The 18312-nt window shown below is 32.6% G+C and overlaps 4 protein-coding genes across 7 annotated transcripts; 3 read left to right on the top strand and 1 right to left on the bottom strand.

The window, feature by feature from the left end:
- The first annotated feature begins 232 nt into the window (after positions 1–232).
- On the top strand, positions 233–5519 carry LOC127065216 (dnaJ homolog dnj-5). Of its 3 annotated transcripts, XM_050997268.1 has the most exons (8): positions 233–401; positions 802–2338; positions 2447–2888; positions 2962–3177; positions 3250–3479; positions 3619–3744; positions 4402–4481; positions 4628–5519. In XM_050997268.1, exons 2-7 carry the CDS (start codon positions 810–812, stop codon positions 4436–4438), a joined length of 2580 nt encoding a protein of 859 aa, XP_050853225.1. In that variant the 5' UTR covers positions 233–401; positions 802–809; the 3' UTR covers positions 4439–4481; positions 4628–5519. The 3 variants fall into 3 exon arrangements, with proteins under 3 accessions (XP_050853225.1, XP_050853224.1, XP_050853226.1); XM_050997267.1 differs by having other exon boundaries at positions 4402–5519; XM_050997269.1 differs by having other exon boundaries at positions 3619–3754; positions 4402–5519.
- A 258-nt stretch (positions 5520–5777) lies between these two features.
- Positions 5778–6641, bottom strand: LOC127065222 (DNA polymerase epsilon subunit 4). Its single transcript, XM_050997279.1, has 2 exons — positions 6399–6641; positions 5778–6018 (listed from the first exon to the last, which is right to left on the bottom strand). Exons 1-2 carry the CDS (start codon positions 6639–6641, stop codon positions 5878–5880), a joined length of 384 nt encoding a protein of 127 aa, XP_050853236.1. The 3' UTR covers positions 5778–5877.
- Positions 6642–6953: 312 nt separating this feature from the next.
- On the top strand, positions 6954–11165 carry LOC127065215 (uncharacterized protein MAL13P1.304-like). Its single transcript, XM_050997266.1, has 7 exons — positions 6954–8411; positions 8502–8589; positions 8689–9674; positions 9770–9983; positions 10169–10327; positions 10476–10755; positions 10817–11165. Exons 1-7 carry the CDS (start codon positions 7170–7172, stop codon positions 11163–11165), a joined length of 3318 nt encoding a protein of 1105 aa, XP_050853223.1. The 5' UTR covers positions 6954–7169.
- Positions 11166–11745: 580 nt separating this feature from the next.
- Positions 11746–17809, top strand: LOC127065217 (uncharacterized). 2 transcript variants are annotated; one of them, XM_050997271.1, is made up of 5 exons: positions 11746–16077; positions 16176–16398; positions 16481–16590; positions 16666–17040; positions 17116–17809. In XM_050997271.1, the coding sequence occupies exons 1-5, from the start codon at positions 14935–14937 to the stop codon at positions 17260–17262; spliced, it is 1998 nt and encodes a 665-aa protein (XP_050853228.1). In that variant the 5' UTR covers positions 11746–14934; the 3' UTR covers positions 17263–17809. The 2 variants fall into 2 exon arrangements, with proteins under 2 accessions (XP_050853228.1, XP_050853229.1); XM_050997272.1 differs by having other exon boundaries at positions 11748–16077; positions 16188–16398.
- The last annotated feature ends 503 nt before the right edge of the window (positions 17810–18312 follow it).

Below are 18312 nucleotides of genomic sequence, written 5' to 3'. Positions count from 1 at the left end.
AACATTACTGCGGTATTATTCTTTTATTACTAGAATTAATTTATTGTTTATCGATATCATAATATATTATTTTAAATGTTTTATTAATTTTTAAATGTTATATTGATAAATTCATTATTCTTTAAATGTATTGAATATTTATAGATTCATCGATTAATATTTTAATAGAAGAAAAACACACACGCACATATACATAGGGAAGATTTTTATTCGTACTATCTGTTTAGAAACTTACTTCTTAGTACGTATCATACGGATAAATATAATGACCGATTCTGCGCCAACCGCATGGTATATAGCGTAAATTGTGCATTGCATATTTTTAAATATAATGCATTAAATAAATAACTATTTTGATTGCGATGTAAAATTATCCTCACAAAATACATTAGCTGGCAAATGTGAGTACCGTGCTCTTATATTTCTTTACACAGTGTTAAGAGCTACCGTTTTAGGTTACCAAAGTTGTTTGAGATGTTATCTTTATTACGAGTATTTCTCGTATCATGCATCAATTTTTTTTAATTCTATATACATCTGTTACTATTTATTACTTGTTTAAGTAAAAATTATTTATATTAAGTTTTGTTAATACGGAAGTGAGATACAATTTTTAAGATTATTGTTGCAATATACCTTATTTCATAAAATAGCAATTTTATTACGCACATATTTGCTTATGTGCATTTAAAAATATATATTTGTATTTAATTGCATGAAAATATTATTAAACATAATTCCTTTAATCTGATAGACCTTAAAAAACTAAAGAATATGTTTTGTATGTTTTTATATACATAGAACCTAAAATGGCAGAACAGCAACAACCAACTCCTGATTTTAAACGCATGTCTTTGGATAAGATAATAGAGGCAATGACTGCTGATTTAGAAAGTTCTAATGGCCATTATGTTCAGTTTGGAATATCACCACAACAAACTCCACCGCATAATTGGAGTGACTATCCTTCTGGTCAAACAAGACATTATATTGGTAGTCGACCTCCACATCCTATCCAATCTCCACAAAGCGTGCAATCTATGAGTCCAATTGCAACTTCTTTATATATGCAAGATATGCCAAATTATGATAATACTAATACCGATCCTATTTATTTTCCACCTCAAACTGTAAATCATTTAGGTATTAACGAAAATAATGATTTAGTGGGAACTTTTGATGTTGGTGGAGGAAATTATATCAATGTTATTTATGGAAATGCATCACAAATAATGGCAGAACAATGTCAACTTTCAAATATGACACCTTATAAAAATCAAGGTGTAATGGACAGAGAATATGGACTTTTCAATGATCAACGTATGAATATACCATCTGATATGCCAAATCAAAATTTTAATGGGAAACAACTAATTGATAATCTTGTCTGTAATTGGGTACCAAATCAATCAGGAACATATAGTCCTTTTGGTGGTTCTCCAAATGTAACACCAGTACCACAATCTAATACAGATGTCAGAGATTCTGAAGATCTACCTAGAAATATATCAGAGAGTCACTACAAAAGACCACGAATGGTAGCAGAAGTAAAACCTATGCGTCCTTCTTATTCAGATGTATTAACAAAATCAGCACCAACTCCACCTTCTCCATTAATTCTACCATCTACGAAACCTAAAATTGAATCTGTGACCAAAAAAGTTACTAATAAGAGTTCTAAAAATAAAATTAAACCTACATCATTAAAGAGACAGAATTCATCAGGGAGTGATGATCACAATTCCCCAAAATTTCAAGTTCCCAAAAAAGTATTAGAAAAAAATAATTCTAATCTTCCAAGACGATGGGTTTCTTTAGATAATCTTGGTTCACAAACTGAATCTCATGAAATAAATACTTTTGATAGATCAGATCAGTTTGAAAAGAAAAAAGTTTTGAAAACTTCTAAAAAAAATGACAAAAATGAGACACTTAACAATTCAAAAATTCAAAATAATAACTCAAAAACGACTGGCAATATTCCAAAACGTCCAATACAAATTAATAACAATTTAAATACAATCAATAATTCCAGTCAAACAATCTCACCTGAGAAAATTGAAAAAAATCAGCAGCAAAATAATAAAATTAATAAAGATGATAAAAAAGTGACTAAGGAAAGAAATTCTAAGCGCTTCCAAGCTGAAAAAGCACAGCAGATTAAGAAAGGTCAAAGAAGTCGTAGAAAAGAATATAGAGAATCTCCTATTAAGGATCTATGTAAAAATTTAAATAAATATGCAAGTCGATGGAGTAAAATTGTGTTAAAGATTTTCTATTGGTTATTACACTTAATATCAGATGTAGTTAGTATGAGTGCCAATCTTGTTATTCAACTGTAAGTATTAATAAAAGAAATTAATTTATTTATAGATATACATATATATATATATATATAAATCATACATACACATATATGTGTTTTTATAACTTATATATTTTTCAGTGGCAAATGTGCTTGGTACCATTCTATACTTTATTTAAAATACTCATGGGTTTATGTAGTAACAATGTTTTCAAAAATACGTATTCTTAATGCTTTTGGCAAACAATTAGATTATTGGTTTGGAAGTAGTAAATTTGCTTTTTGGCGTAAAATGAAGACAGAAAATGAAGATAAAGAAGAAAATTCAAATTGGATACATGGTGGACTTGAAGCTAATATTGCATTACCTAGTACTGGAGAAGAAGCTATGAAGAGATTATTAGCTTGTAAAGGCAAAGACCCTTATAGTATACTTGGTGTTACACCAACATGTTCTGATGATGATATTAAAAAATATTATAAGCGCCAAGCCTTTTTAGTGCATCCAGATAAAAATAATCAACCTGGAGCAGAAGAAGCATTCAAAATATTAGTTCATGCTTTTGATATAATTGGAGAACCAGTAATACTTTTGTTATTTGCAAATTGATAATTTTACAATAATTATAAATTGTCTAAAAACAATATTTTTTCAGGAACGAAGACAAGCATTTGATCAAACAAGACAGGTTGAAGCTGCTTGGGGTGAATTAAGTGATTTGTTATCCCAATTACATAGAAAAATGGAACAAGCAGCAAATACAATAAGGTGTACAAACTGTGGTTTGAGGCATAAACGAGTTCCGACTCAACGTCCTTGTTATGCTGCCCGGTTTTGTGCACAGTGTAAGATACGCCACAGTGCAAAAGAAGTCCGTATTTAATCGCAACTATTTACTTCTCTTTCTTTTGTACTTATAATCTAATTATCTACATTTAATTAGGGTGATATATGGGCAGAATCTCGATTAATGGGATTTCTTTGGCATTATTATGCTTGTATGGAAGGTGCAGTGTACGATGTCACTGATTGGGCTGCTTGTCAGGCCGGTAATTTAAAGCATCTTAGAGCAAACACACATAGCGTTCAATATAGAATTGTACTAGGTCAACGTCCACCGCCACAGACTTCTAACAGTGGTAAAAAACGACAACAAATGGATCCAAATACAAGGTAGAAATACACATAACTAACACTTTAAAGAAAAATGAATAAAAAAGATATTTTATTTTTTTTTTGCATATAAATAAATAAACATAATAAACTTTTTAAATTAAATTAAAGTAAAAGCTTTTTATCTTTTTTAATACAGTGAAGCAGATTTTGAAGAATTTTTAAATAATCTATACAACCATAGCAAGCCTGGTAATCCTAATACATCAGCAGAGCAAAGTTCCTTTAGAGGAGATTGCAGAAGACGAAAAACCAAACGCAAGAAGTAAGCTAATGTACGCGAAGCTTTGAGATCTTATGATATTTCCTATATATGATTACTGAGTAACACATACTGGTTTGAACTTCTTTTTCTTTTTTGAGTGATTGTCATCATAACGACAAGTACAGATCTTGAGAATGTAGTGTGTCTTCAGTGACTGATACTCTCAATCTAATATTCTAAAAGTATATGACTCAATTAGAGTACATAACAAATCGTGCAAAAAAAGAATTATGATTTGCATTAGAAAAATACTCTTGAGAATAATAAATTTTTAAAATGTTTAGATGCATCAAGTGCAAAAAGTGTTAAACAAAACATGTAGAAAAACATGAAAACAGAAACAAATGTGCATCTTGATTTTGTTGTACATATTTAAAATAGCTTGTACTTTTCTAATGAAAAAGATATAGCTTTCCTTCTTCTTGTTTCTTTTTTTTTTTTTTTTCTTTTTTATAAACCTCTGATCAAGACTTACACTATAATAATATGACATACTATGCTTTCAGTACAATTATTAAGATAAATAATTTTATGTTTAAAGGTATAAAACTATTAACAATAAAAGTTTTATAATCTACATTACATATCTTTCCGTTTAAAACAAACCAATATTGAAATTAATTGCTAATATACATTCATTTTTTTAATTATTTATAGTTGTGGAAAGATTGCATTAACAGTTAATTTATTGTAACATTGAAAAGTTACTAATGCTAGATTTCTTGCATCACACACAGGTACGTAATTAGTAGATTTTAAGAACATTTATTTGATTTAAATACGACGTTTTACAATGAAAAACAATCTAAAATCTCCAATGAATTTTATTTTATTTTAATTAACGTATTATACAATATTAATTTGTATATTATTCTATACATAGGGATATTTACTAAGTACATGTTAAATGAACGTGATGTGGAATTAAAACATTCTTAAAAAGATGATTACTTTATTTAAAGATACTCAGAATGATTTCAATTAATATTAATATTAATCAATACCCCACTCTTTAATATAATATATTTAAAACATTTGATTTTCTTTTTCTGTATGCAGATGTTTTTAAAAAATATTAAATCATTGCATAGTCTTTTTTGTTGTATGATGATTTTATACTATTGTGGTAACTATCATAATCCATGATCTCTATTATTTATAATTATTAGATTAATTATCGGAATTTTGCAAATGTAAGACTGATTTTCTTCTTCTTTGTTAAGCATATGTTGTATTAGCATTTAGAAAATTTGACAAAAATCTACTGAAAAAATTGAATGAATCTTAAAGGTATAGTTAACAACTCTGCAAATGTTACATATATATAGAATTAATTAGAAAAGTATAACATGTACAAATTTTTTCAGCATTGTACAAAGTGCATTATAAGTTAAGGTGCTGAAAGTAATATAAAAAGCAGAAATATTTGATAATTGTAATTTACAGAATATAATTGCAGAAACAAGAAATAACAATGGCTAAAAGCATTATTTCAATGATGGTATTATAAACTTTTTTGACACGTACGTATGTATATGTATACAGATCAATGGTAGATCATTGCATTATAATTAATTTGAATTGTGAGAGTGCCAAAGTATGCCAGAATTTCATATTCATGTTCATTTAAGAATTTTTTTTTATATATTTAATTAAATTAAAGCTTCCTTATTTGTACTGCCATAAATTATAAAGTGCTTTGTATATGCAAATATATCAGCTATTAACATGTATACCATATGGATTTACAATAAAGCTATAAATTAGATGTACAAGCTATACTATATATTGTAACATATACTTTTTCTTTAGTAATATAGATTTTATCTATACCTTACCTTTCTATAAACATAACAATCTCTATAAATATAAAAATATTAACAAAAGATAATTTTTGAAATCATATATAAAAGCTTTCCATTATTTTTTAATTAATAATACAAGTTATTTATTAATGTTTTTATGAAAATGCAAACAATAAAATATAAAAAATATAGAATATTTGTATGGACTTATTTTAATTATAAAAACAATTAAAGTTAGAAAATATAAAAATATTTATTAAACAATTTTTTGTTATATTACATAACTTCTTACTAATTAGAATATAAATTAAGAAAATTACTTCCTAATTTACTCAAGCATTTCTTCTAGAAACACAAGCGCATCTACATTATTAATTGCATTTTCAATATCTCGTTTTTGGACTGTTTTTTTTTTTGTTTGTACAGTATATTTATAGGCTTCCTTTGCCAATGAATCAATAAAAAGTTCCTGTAAGAAAATGAATTGACGGATACACAAAAATAATTCTAGAATATACAAACAAAAATATATATATACATACATACATACATATATATATAAATATATATATATCTATATATATTTATGAACTTAGTTATTTACTCTTACAACTGTTGAACTCAAATTAACTAAACTCAAACTTATAATACTAACAAACTAATTAAACTCATATCTTATAATATAATTCTGATCTAATCTAATCTAATAAATATTTTTTTTATTTCATTACACAAATACGTATTTACGATAGAATTATATAAAGTTAAAGTATAAAATCTTTAATTAATAATAGTATAACAATAAGTTTAGTAAAATGTATAGGGAAAAAATATTGAAATAGTTATTACCGTCGATTTTGCTATTAAAAATACTGCCTCCTGATTAACCAAATTTACATCGGGGTCCATTTTAATAATATTTCTTACTCTGCCTATAGGAAGTCTTACTAATTTCTCTCTTTGTTCTTCATCAGCCTGAAGAGCAGTATCGGTCTCTTCTTGAGAATCTTGCAAATTTTCAACACCATTACTGATATTACTTTCATTCAATTCTCCCTCGTATGTCAAATCATCAACCTTGGCATTCGCCATGTTTATAGAATTTTGTTCTTTACAGTATAACAAAATAATAACTTCAAATACCCTAGGTGTACATACGACATATGTCAAAATTTTTAATTTACACTATAGCCAAAAATGTAGCAGTAATATCATATTCAATAAATGTAATACAAGTTTTATAAAATGATTAAAAAATTTTTACTTTATTTGATGTTACATGCAGATTATAATAATTTGTTTTTATGATATATAAATATATATATATATCAATTAAAATAAATAATTAAAGAAGATTATTGATTTTCTACGAAACAGTTTGGTCTGGTTTGGTTTTAAATTGCCGCGCATTAAAGATTATTTTAAACTATAGAACAGTATGGAATGAAGTTTGTTATGTTAGTAAATATAATGATATTCTGTGTGTCCTCTAGAGGGCACCACTAATAATATTTTTGAAATATATGTACATATATACATACTTTTTGAGCGCGTTTAACTGTAAAGTGGTAAACCGTCAATCTTTTTACCTCGAAAAACATTTCTTAAATTTAATAAGAAATGTGTGACCTTATAGATTTAGACAATTCCTCGGGTACTTCATTGAATACAAAATTAGCATCGCCGTTAATCCCGGTACCTTCAAATATAGAACAGAGAAATTTAAATGTTTGTTGTGATAGGAATAATACATTGATAATAGAAAAACGTGAAAGTTTAGGTAACAATCCTTTTGATATGCTGCTACATAAAGCGATAGAATATGTTAATAAGGAAGAAGATCCATTTGAAATAGTATATGAAAAAGCTTTAAAGGGAACTGACATTACTGTATTAGAAGATAAGAACATTAATATTACAGATGATTGCAAAGCTACATACACACAATTTTCGTGCAAGTTAAAAGAAGGTAAAACTTTGGATGAATCTTTCCCAAATCCTGATCTTATAAAATCTACAGCTGAGATAAAGTCATTAAATTCGTCGATATTAAATCATTCTGCAATGAATGATACATTATATGAAACAAATTATAATGGAGAAAAAAATGAAATTAAATGTATGGTTCAACATAAAATACCATTACATATACAAGAAACTGAAAGTGATATAAAAAACTTAATACCAATAAATATAAAGTCAATACAAATGCGTTCATATTCTCAAGGTGATATAGCACATGAATGCAAACAGCTGTTAAAATATAGATCAAATTCTGTGACAGAAACATTAAAAACTGACAGAGTAAATATAAATGATACAGACAGCAAGTCTTCTTCAATATTTAATGATCAATTAAATAAAGGCTTCTTAGAAGATCAATATAATGATGTCTCTGTATTTTCTACTATATCAAACATTTCTAGTATTACAAGAAATTCTGGTTCCTTAACACATAATTCTATGGCTTCAATGATATCAAATAATACTATGAATTTTGCTTTCTTAGATAATTGTTCTTCATTGGTATTTTGTGATACAAAATTAAATGAAAGGGTGAATAGTCCTATGAATAAAATATCTGTAAGTTCTGGAACATCATTACCTATTACACCAGCTCAAAAACAGATTGATATATCCGTTTTAGCACAAAAACTGAATGAATTAAAATTGAAGACATCAGAATTACAAATTTCGCAAAAAGATAATAATGAAAGTGATAATCAACATATAAATACAAAAACAACATTTGATGTTAATGATAAATTGCTTGATATTGATGCTTGTATACCTGAAATTACATTTTCTAAATTATCTAATAATAGTACCAATTCAGATGCTTCTTCTGATTCTAATTTTCTTGTATGTAAATAAAAAATTATTCATTAATTTTATTTACTTTAGAATATTTTGTTTGTTTAGATTAAATTTTATATATTTATTGTTTTACAGAAAAACAATAACGTAAATAAATCAATATTAAATGAAGCTAAAGCTCTTGCGAAAACATTTGAAGAATATGCAGAAAAAGCTTCAGGGTGTATGTATACTTTTTTTACTATTTGCTATCTCTATGTTATATTGAATTCTTATCATTTATTTATATTGTCAATATAATTTTATGTTTCTATAATAACAGCAAATTCAGATGAACTGATTATAGATGATCCTATGTGGACTTCAGAATTATTGCCAGCATTTGAAGATGACATAGTAGATGGCTTAATTGAGGTACCATCTTTAAATGCTACTAATAGGGAAGAGAAGTTTGATAACATATTATGTTCTAATAGCAATACAAATGATAAAACAAAATCACAGAATAACATTAAACAAAATATAGAAATAGTTCCTTTTAGTCAAATTATTGCTGATAAAAAAGCTACATCCACATTATTACTTGATCTTAAAAAAATAGTTAGTACAGAAAACAATTCTGAGGCTAACAGATTACTTGAAAATTTGGAAAAAGTTTTAGGAATTCAATCCAACAATGATATTGAATTATTATCTGCATATTTGCAAACAACAAATGATTCAGAAACTATCAAAAATACAGGAGAAGAAAAACATGATAAGAGTCATGTGGATGATTTAAAAATTCATGAAATAGAAATTAACAAGGAATTATGTTGTAATAACAAAATAAATAGATGTGAAGTATTCAATGACAGTAAATTATTAATAATGGAAAATAAAATACAAAATGATTTACCATTAGTAAATGCACAAACAGAAATTTCTCCAAAGAAAGAAAGATCTGTTGATACAGAAAAAGAAGAAAACGAGATTGATATTAATAATTCTACTCAAGAAAATATGGAAACAAATAAAGAAGAAAATAATAAAACAGAGAGTAATGAAAAAGTTGCAGTAGAACTGCTTATCAATTTAGGTAAAGTATTAAGTGGACAATCTAACGAATCAGCAACACTGAATTTGTTAAAGAATTTAGGGGAAGTATTAAATTTAGTATCAAAAAATAAGCAAGAAAAAAATAATGAACATGATAATATAACTTCTACTATTGGAAGAACACCAACTAAAGAGAAATCTGTAAATAAAGTACAATCTACAATATCATTAAAAGTGAAACAAAGACGAAGTTTGGATTTAATATCAAAGGTGAGAACTTTAATGATTTATATTTGTCAAAATATATATATATTTTTTTCTATGTAAAAAACTTTTTAATATAATTTTAATATTTAATATTATAGGTGAAACCATTTAACCAGAAAGCATACAGGAGGAGTGCTTGTGTAACTAGTACATCTCCTAGTAAAAAACTGCAAAATTCATTGGTATTTAAAGATAATAACAAATCTCAATTAAGTAAGACTAAAAAGCGTTTTCCTAGTGATCCAGGTTCAATTAATTTGATCTCATCTAAAAAAGAAGTTGCTGCTAACATAGGAGATCAGCAAATTATTGGTAAATATTAGTATCCACTAATATCCAGTATTAAATCTCTTGTAATATATTATATTACTGTTAATGTTCAAAAAATTCTGATAAAGCTGGTTATACTTATACAATGATGTCTCTACAGCAGAGTTTTTTAACCATTAAAGAGTAAATATAAGATTAAAAATTTAATGAATTAAATTTCCTTTTAGGTATACACAAAGTAAATACAGGAATAAATAATCCAAAAGAGAAACCACCTATCAAATTAGTTGTCAGAAATCAATTAAAAAACAAATCAAAATTTGAAGCTGTAAATAGAAAGGGTCCTATGAAAGCAGTTATTCCAATAGGAAATATGCAAAGAAAAGGTATATATATATATATATATATATATATATATATATATATATATATATATATAGAAAGAGAGAGAGAGAGAGAGAGAGAGAGAGAACGAAAAAACTAAACATAAAATATATAAATAGATAAAATTTTTCATTTAAATCCATATTTTAGGTATAACTACACCTCCGAAATCACCTAAGAATGTACAACCCTGCATTAAAATATTCAGTAGCACACCCAATTCAATGGAAAATGAAATTGACTTTAAAAAATCTCCTAAATTAAAACCAATGGCATCGTCGACACCAGACTCTCTTAAACATAAATCTGTTGTACAATTGCCAATGATTCAACGTTGTGACAAGATCAATGCTTCGTGCGATATATCGCCGATAAACGTACAGGAGGAAATAACTAGTGATAAATGTAAAATTTATCTTAGTCCGAAAAGGTGAGAATAAAAAGAAAACAATTGTAGTAAATATTATTAAATACTTCTTGTTTATCTACAGAGTGAGTAAATGTTGTTCTCCAAGAAGAGGGATGCCTAAAAGTCAAATAAGAGAATCTAGTATTCCAAAATATTCTACGTCTCCCGGTGTTCTTGTAAGAATCCCATCGCAAGATATTAATAAATCACAAGAAATGTCACTATCGTCGCAAAGTTTATCTAAAAAAGAAGAAAATATTTATAAAAAATCACCGATGACTAATAAAAAGATCGGAATAACAGAACAGAAAAGTCCGTTAAAAGATAGTAATCATATTGTTACCAAGGGAAAACCATTAAATTTAACTTCTAAGCTTCGAGGAAGCAGTAATAAAATTATTGGAAGTGAAAAGGAAAATACATTTTCATAATATTTATGGTGAAAATCAAATCAACGCATAAATCATTATATACTACATTAATGTTTTTTCTTCAAATTCCTTTTAGTCATATACTTTTTTCCGAGGTAAAATTTTTGTATTCATTTTATAATAAAATCATTTAAAAATGAATAAAAGACCATATAATCACAATGCGCATTGGTAATATAATATAAACTGACAACGTGCACATGTCGATATTTGGTGTTGTAAATTATCATCAGAGAAAATGGAAAGTTTTATTGTACAAACGATAGATACCGCTAGAAGGACCGTAATTATCGGGCAGGTAACAAAAGTAGTACCGTTAGGAGCAAGTAGTTACTCAGATAAATTCCTAAAAGGAAACAATGGAAAAGCTATATTTTGATGGTTGAAGAAGATTAAGTACGTAATTCAAAATTGACATTGTATTTCATTCGTATTTGACCGTGAGTCAGGTAAAAGAAAATCTAGGAGAAGTAGGGGTAAAAAGGTCGAGGAGAGGGGAGGAGCTCGATCGGTCGACGGAGCTGCGTCCTTCCCCTCCTGTGACTATCAGAAGCGCGCTCCGCGTGTACCGTAGAGCGTCGAGCGCGGCTCCGCTCATCCATATTCGCGTCAAAGCCGCACCCGGCGTGGCGTGGCGCGGTGCGTTACGTTTGCTCGCGTTACGGTGCGGTACAATGTGTTGCGATGTCGTGTGATGCAGTAGAGCAAAGCGCACTTAAATCTTATCAAGATATCTTATGTCGTTAGTCGTTACTACACTACAAGCGCATTAACAACACGAGCGCAAGATTGTTGGCGCTGGATTGGCGCTGGATTGGCGCTGGATTGGCGCTAGATCGACGCTGGATCGGCGCGGTACCCAGAGAGCGTATCGAGCACGTTGAAGTGCGTTACGATTCGTACGGATGAGTCGATCGGTCGATCTTTCTCGGGCGGTTCGTGCGAAGCGCGAGAAGAAAAAGAGCGCGTCTCGCGCTTACGTCGTTCTTGTGTCGTCGTCTTCGTCTCCGTCGCCGTCTCCGTGCCGTCACCGTCTCGTCGTATCGTGTGCGGATAAACGCGCGCGCGCACGTCTTCGCTTAGCTGCACCTTGCTCGCGTGAGACAAAAAGAGGATCGACGACGCGTCGAATAGTAGCGAGCAAAAGTACAAACGAAAGAAAGGAAAGAAGGAAGGAGTAGAGTTCGTGCGTCTTGCAAGACAAGGAAGATTCGAGGTAATTTCAGCTTGATCAACGCACCGATCATACCACGGTAGTAAGGAGCGCGCGACAGAGGAGCTCCGGGTTACGCGCTCTTTATCGACGTTCTCCAGACTTTTCGAGCACTCGCTCCTGATTTTAGAGCACCTAACGTATGCAAAAATGTATATGCCCGAGCACCGGCAATATTACGTATCATGTGGTACATAAAGATACATACGCACCTACGTATAATATACACATGCATATATATATATAGATATTATATACATATATATATATAGATATAGATATATATGTATGTATGTATACTGCACGACACACTCGTCGTGTAGACACATATATGCGCGCTCTTACACAGGAATATACCAGTACGTAAATGCACGTTTATGTAGATTTGTCCGTGGAACCCGAACGCGTTGCGACGTTTGTAGGTGTGCGGCGCGCGCTCTGCCTGCGCGTCGTTTGCAACTACGACCGTGGGCCGCTGGCAATCGTTCTTGCGACGCGCGTGAGAGAAGATCGTTGTTCGTTCGCTCCTTCTTTCGTTCTCTCATTTCTTCGTTCACCGTTCTTTCGTCAACCCATTTATTCAATTTCCCGGTTGCTCAGGAAACGTATTATCAGTTGCAAAACGCAAAACTAATCGACACCGTGAGAATAAAAGACAGAGAGAAAGAGAGAGTAGGAGAAGAGAGGTAGCGCGAAGAACGAGGCGCGATCGTGGCGCGCCGATGATACGAGACGGTGCGTGGACCGACGACGTGCGGACAGAGACGACCGCGCGCAACCGAGATTCTTTCTTTGCTCACGTCGCCCCCGGCGTGACTTACCGAGGACACTATATACGTATGCGCGAGAGTAAAACGCGTGTTGTGCGGCCGAAAGATCGAGTGGAAACACTGTCCCTTTTACGAGAGCACAACCCTCCTTCTTGAAACTTTTAATACCGAAAAAAGAAGAAAGAGAGAGAGAGAAGGATTAAGAGAAGGTGGAAATACAAGAGAAGACAGGGAAGATAGAGGTAATAGAAAAAAAAAAAAAATACAGATATTATTCGGCGAACACGTACGTCTTCCTTCGCACATTCTTTTGGGTTGCTAAGTTCGTCGTGTTTGCGCTGCTAAAGGAAGGGACAAAGTACGGAAAGAAAAAAGGAAAAAGACTTCGTTCGAAAGTGCCCTTCAACGCGCGATCCAACGTAACGAGCTAACTGACTTTCGTAGAGAATATCATCGGCTATCGGTTGTATCCGTCTTTCTCCCTCCCTCGTACAGCGCGCGGCAGCGGTCTCCGGCTTGCGCGCGCGCGCGGGCTACGGACGAAGGGCGCGAGCGGTGCTTGCGATTCGAAAACTCCTTCGAGGATCGACCATGCGTACGAGCGAGCGACGAGCGATCGCTTGCGAGATCCCGTAGGAGTAGGAGAAAGGGGAAGAGTAGGAGGAAGAGGAAGAGGAAGAGGTAGAGGTGGAGTTGGAGTTGGAGAAGGAGGAGGACGACGGCGACGACGACAACGTCGAGAGAAAGAGAGGGGGAGAAAGAGAAGAGAATCGGCACGAGTATAGCGGAGAAGTGAGGAGAAGCAAAGTGCCGCTTCGCGCGTTCGAACGAGCTACGGACTTTGCTACGCTATTGAACTTCGTTGATCGTCGCAATCGATGTCGCTTTTTGGTCGCATCGAACCGAGTTGTGCTCTGCGCGTTTCACACGTTTCTTCGAGATTTACGCTTTCTTTTTTGCCTTCGCCTTCGCCTTCGCCTTCGATTCGTCGACGAGCAGCGACACTCTTGGACTTTTTCATCCGTCGGACTACTTTTCTCTTGTTTTCTCGTTCTCGCGGCAAGTTGACGGTATAACGTTGCGCACGTCGATCTAACGAACGAGGAGCTACTACGCGAGACAGATCTCGAGTTCAAGAAGAGACATTGCACGACCGCTGCGACATTATTCAACGACCTTGTTTCTTGTGTTTGTCTTTATGCAGTCTTAGGGAATACGTTATCATGAAGAGAACGGAAAAGATTTTAACTTGGTTGTTCGCGCGAGGATGATCCGATGCAGGCGCGCGAATCCGCACGAGTGAGAGACAGTAAAAGGGAGATAGATAGATAGATAGATAGAGAGAGAGAGAGAGAGAGAGAGAGAGAGAGAGAGAGAGAGAGAGAGAGAGAGAGAGAGAGAAAGCGATAGGGGTGGGGGGAAAGGTCGAAGCGCGAATACGCGTGCGGCCGGACAAAAAACGCGCGTAGAGCTCTGAACCTAAAGATAATACGCGGAAGCCGACGGGATCGAGCAGCTCTTTGTAACCCTTGATATCGCTAAGTGATATAAGAAAATAACTTTTACAGAGGTGTAAAAGAAGACGTGCACGTCGTCGTTACCTTCAAGAAAACGAACGTGCGCGGTAAAGAGTGTAAAATAAAGCGAGTGAACGAGGAAGGAAAAGTAAAGTAGAGAGAGAGAGAGAGAAAGAGAGAGAAAGAGAGAGAGAGGGAGAGAGAGAGAGAAACAGAGAGAAAAAGAGAGAAAGAGAGGGCAAAGGGTGGTAACAGCGCGACACGGAAGGATGCAGCAGCACCGGGTGGAAACGCAAATCCGTCACGAGGAGCAGATCCTGGAGGCGATAGATCAGTTGCGCCGACGTAAGGCGCGTCCCGATGCCGATCGTATTTGTAACTACCTGCTTCGAAAGTTCTCGGTAGACGTGCGAGATACGATTGCTGATCTTCATCGCTTAATCGAGGCTGAGAAGGTTATACAGGTCGATTACAAAGGCAATACAAGTTATAGAAACGCGTCCAAGTGGTCGCGTTTACAACTTTACAAAAATCGACCGGAAGGCTTCGTAAAGGAGAAACTGAATTCGGGGATGGTGGCTGGCGCGGTTGCCGAGCTCGTCGTCGAGGAACCGGATTACCTTGATCAAGGTGTGCCGGCTTATAGATTGGTCGAGCAGCTGCTCGACGGTGTTTCGAATCCTACCTCTAGACGTATGGTTGAGGATTTCCTCGGGAAAGAAGTTGCGAGCGGGAATTTAACGCGTCTTTCTAACGGTAATTATTCGCTGGTGGCGACATCCGACATGACGACTGCAACCGAATCGACGCATCGTGAGACCTTCACCCTTGAGAATATCGAAAATGGTAACATCAGGCGTAAGGACTCACAAACGGTATCCTCGACCACTAGTGGCCCTTATGATTTCGATGAGACAGAGAATTTGACTATCGCCGATTCGGCTTCGAATACACCGAGGTCCTCGCGTCAAGCGAGTCCGAAGCCAGAAGCGTCGAGCAAGAAGGAAGAATGTTTCGATATTCTCCTTACCAAAAATCAAGATCGTACCGAAGAAACCTCTCTCGATGGCGATCGAACAAAGGAGTCCGAAGATCCACTAGCTAATGTCGACGAACGTAAGGACGACGTCAAAAGTACGGACAATCAGTGCCATAACCTCAAAAGGTCCTCCAAATCGGAACGTAAGCAACGCCTACTCGTCAGGACAGATGATCCTATGGACATAGAGATCAAGTTCGAAGAGTTTCGCAAAGACAATAAAGAAGAATCTTCCACGCAAAAAGAAAAGAGAGAAGACAACGAACATTTTAGTGAAGATCGCGACGACGAAGATGCTGGTAGGAGTTCCACGAACCCTTCCCCCACACCATCCAACGTCAACGTAGGTGGTTTCCGTAGTGCTCGTAGAAAGGTTTGTTTCTACTCTTTCATTATACTTGAGTACACGAAATTATTATTGCTTTAACAATTATACCATCTCTTCTTTTTGTTCTTTGATTTCAACTGAAGACCATTTTCCAGAGAGCAAAAAAAGTCTTCGACCCATCCGATAACAACCTTGTAAGGCGGAAACGTGGCAGACAATCTGGTACTCAAAATAAAACTGCTACGATTCAGGAGCCTCAAGAAACTGTTAAACCACCGATTAAAGATGGACCTTGTAGACAATGCAGTCTTTGCGCTAAAGAAAAACAAGAAGCATTAGTTGCTTGTCGAGATTGTACAGTAAGAGGTAAGTTTTATGGATCTTTGCTTTTCTTTAAAATTAATATAAATGTTAGCGTTGGTATATGTGTATATTTTGATTTGTTTAGCCCATCCAAGTTGCATTTATACTGCAGAAGAAATAATTCATAAGGCTGGTAGTAATTGGCAATGTGAACGTTGTAAGACTTGTACCATATGTTGTGAAACTTCAGATGCTGTAAGTTGAAATATTTTTTTTTGTAATAGTAATCTAATTATTTTCATATGTTAATTATTTTTCTGTGTTTTATAGGGACCATTAATTACCTGTTACTCTTGTGATGAAGCATATCATCATTGTTGCCATTCACCACGTGTTATAAATCCAAAATCAAATTTAAGGTGGCAATGTAATGATTGCGTTCAAAAGCAACAAAAAACGAACAACAATCAAACTGTCAGTCTTGTTTCTACACGACCTGATACACCATCAAGTACACCTGTATTACCACCTGTTTTAAGCCCCCAAGTGTCGCCTGCTCGCGCATCTTCTGATCAAATGGAAGACGATGCTACTAAAGATGGAATCGATCCAAATATCCCTGATGCTTCGGACTGGACATCTGAGCAAGTATATCAATACTTTGCCAGACTATTTCCAAAAGAAGCAGAAGTATTCAGGCAACAAGTGAGTAACACGAATATATTTCATTGCTTTAATTATGAAGTAATTATATTTCACGTATTTGTTATATGTTTATAGGATATAGATGGTCATTCTCTTTTATTGATGAAAAGATCGGACGTGTTAAGTGGACTTGATTTGCTCTTAGGTCCAGCACTAAAAATTTATAGACACGTTTTAAAACTTCAAGTTAGACGGGATGATCCGAAGCTTTATTGGTTGTAAATTTATTTTAATATTTTTAAAAAAATATTATCGGAATATGTTAATGCTCACTATATGTTGTACAGATCGATTTTCTTAACTTTACACATTCTACGTTAATTTCTTTTTCAATTCTAGATATTTTTTCATATTATGTATATTGTGATAATCGGAATTGGAAAAGTGATAACGTCTGAAAAATTTAAAAAACCTAATACATAATATAGAGATTATTTATATAATTAGAGTGGAAAAACAGTTCTCTTTGTTACACTGTAGCATCTCTGTTTAAAAGATGCTTACCTTCATAAGTCGTATGCTATATACTTCTGTTGTATATCGTACAGCAAGGGTTTTAAAGACTTTATTCTGTTTAAATAATGTAGTAAATTTACAGATAGAGCCAGTCTTATAAGAAAATTGTCTTATGGTAATATTACATAGTTTTTATTTTTGTTACAATACATACTAAGATACATATTTAGCATCTTTTCGATACTCTATTTAAGGAACGTCGATATATTAATTTCAGATATATCTTCCTGTATAATAAATGTTTTGATATCTACATTGCATATTTTTATTACTAATTTAATAAGATAAAACTTCGTTTTCTGCTTTCTAGAAATTATTGCTTTATGAGACTAGTTTAATTTATCATGCTTTACATTCATAAACATGTAATAAGTAATGTAAAAATATTTGAAAATCTTTTTTACAAGCAGAAACTTACTCTTTTAGATAGAGAGGAAAACTGCCCTTTTTTTGGTGATATCTCATTATTGCATTTTGAAAGTACTAATGATAATGTTAAAAAAATATTAATTTTGTATAAAATGTTATAGATATATTATGCCATTTCACTTGTTATTTAACACTGTAAATTATGTAATATCATATGAATACTCAATTATCATTCTTTTGTATTTATAAAATATATAATTTTATTTACTATTGTATTTTCATTATAATTGTTAGAAAATAATTATTACATAACATAAATGCTGTGCCAAGATGTGTATAAAATAACTTTTTTATTCATTAGCATGTGATACCACATAATAAGGTCAG

This window comes from Vespula vulgaris, chromosome 7 (genome assembly GCF_905475345.1).
Source record: "Vespula vulgaris chromosome 7, iyVesVulg1.1, whole genome shotgun sequence".
In the NCBI taxonomy this organism is placed as follows: Eukaryota; Metazoa; Arthropoda; class Insecta; order Hymenoptera; family Vespidae; genus Vespula; species Vespula vulgaris.
Note: the sequence above shows the minus strand (reverse complement) of the source record. Positions and strands in the feature narration are given on the sequence as shown.

Excerpts from the sequence above, each read along its gene's own strand:
- LOC127065215 (XM_050997266.1), top strand. The coding sequence starts at position 7,170 with ATGTGTGACCTTATAGATTTAGACAATTCCTCGGGTACTTCATTGAAT. Across the intron at positions 9,675-9,769 it reads GTTTGGATTTAATATCAAAG|GTGAAACCATTTAACCAGAA; the intron begins GTGAGAACTTTA and ends TTAATATTATAG. Across the intron at positions 10,328-10,475 it reads AGGAAATATGCAAAGAAAAG|GTATAACTACACCTCCGAAA; the intron begins GTATATATATAT and ends TCCATATTTTAG.
- LOC127065217 (XM_050997271.1), top strand. The coding sequence starts at position 14,935 with ATGCAGCAGCACCGGGTGGAAACGCAAATCCGTCACGAGGAGCAGATC. Across the intron at positions 16,078-16,175 it reads TCCGTAGTGCTCGTAGAAAG|ACCATTTTCCAGAGAGCAAA; the intron begins GTTTGTTTCTAC and ends TTTCAACTGAAG. Across the intron at positions 16,399-16,480 it reads TCGAGATTGTACAGTAAGAG|CCCATCCAAGTTGCATTTAT; the intron begins GTAAGTTTTATG and ends TGATTTGTTTAG.
- LOC127065216 (XM_050997268.1), top strand. The coding sequence starts at position 810 with ATGGCAGAACAGCAACAACCAACTCCTGATTTTAAACGCATGTCTTTG. Across the intron at positions 2,889-2,961 it reads TTGATATAATTGGAGAACCA|GAACGAAGACAAGCATTTGA; the intron begins GTAATACTTTTG and ends ATATTTTTTCAG. Across the intron at positions 3,745-4,401 it reads CGAAAAACCAAACGCAAGAA|TTGTGGAAAGATTGCATTAA; the intron begins GTAAGCTAATGT and ends AATTATTTATAG.
- LOC127065222 (XM_050997279.1), bottom strand. The coding sequence starts at position 6,641 with ATGGCGAATGCCAAGGTTGATGATTTGACATACGAGGGAGAATTGAAT. Across the intron at positions 6,019-6,398 it reads TTTTAATAGCAAAATCGACG|GAACTTTTTATTGATTCATT; the intron begins GTAATAACTATT and ends ATTTTCTTACAG.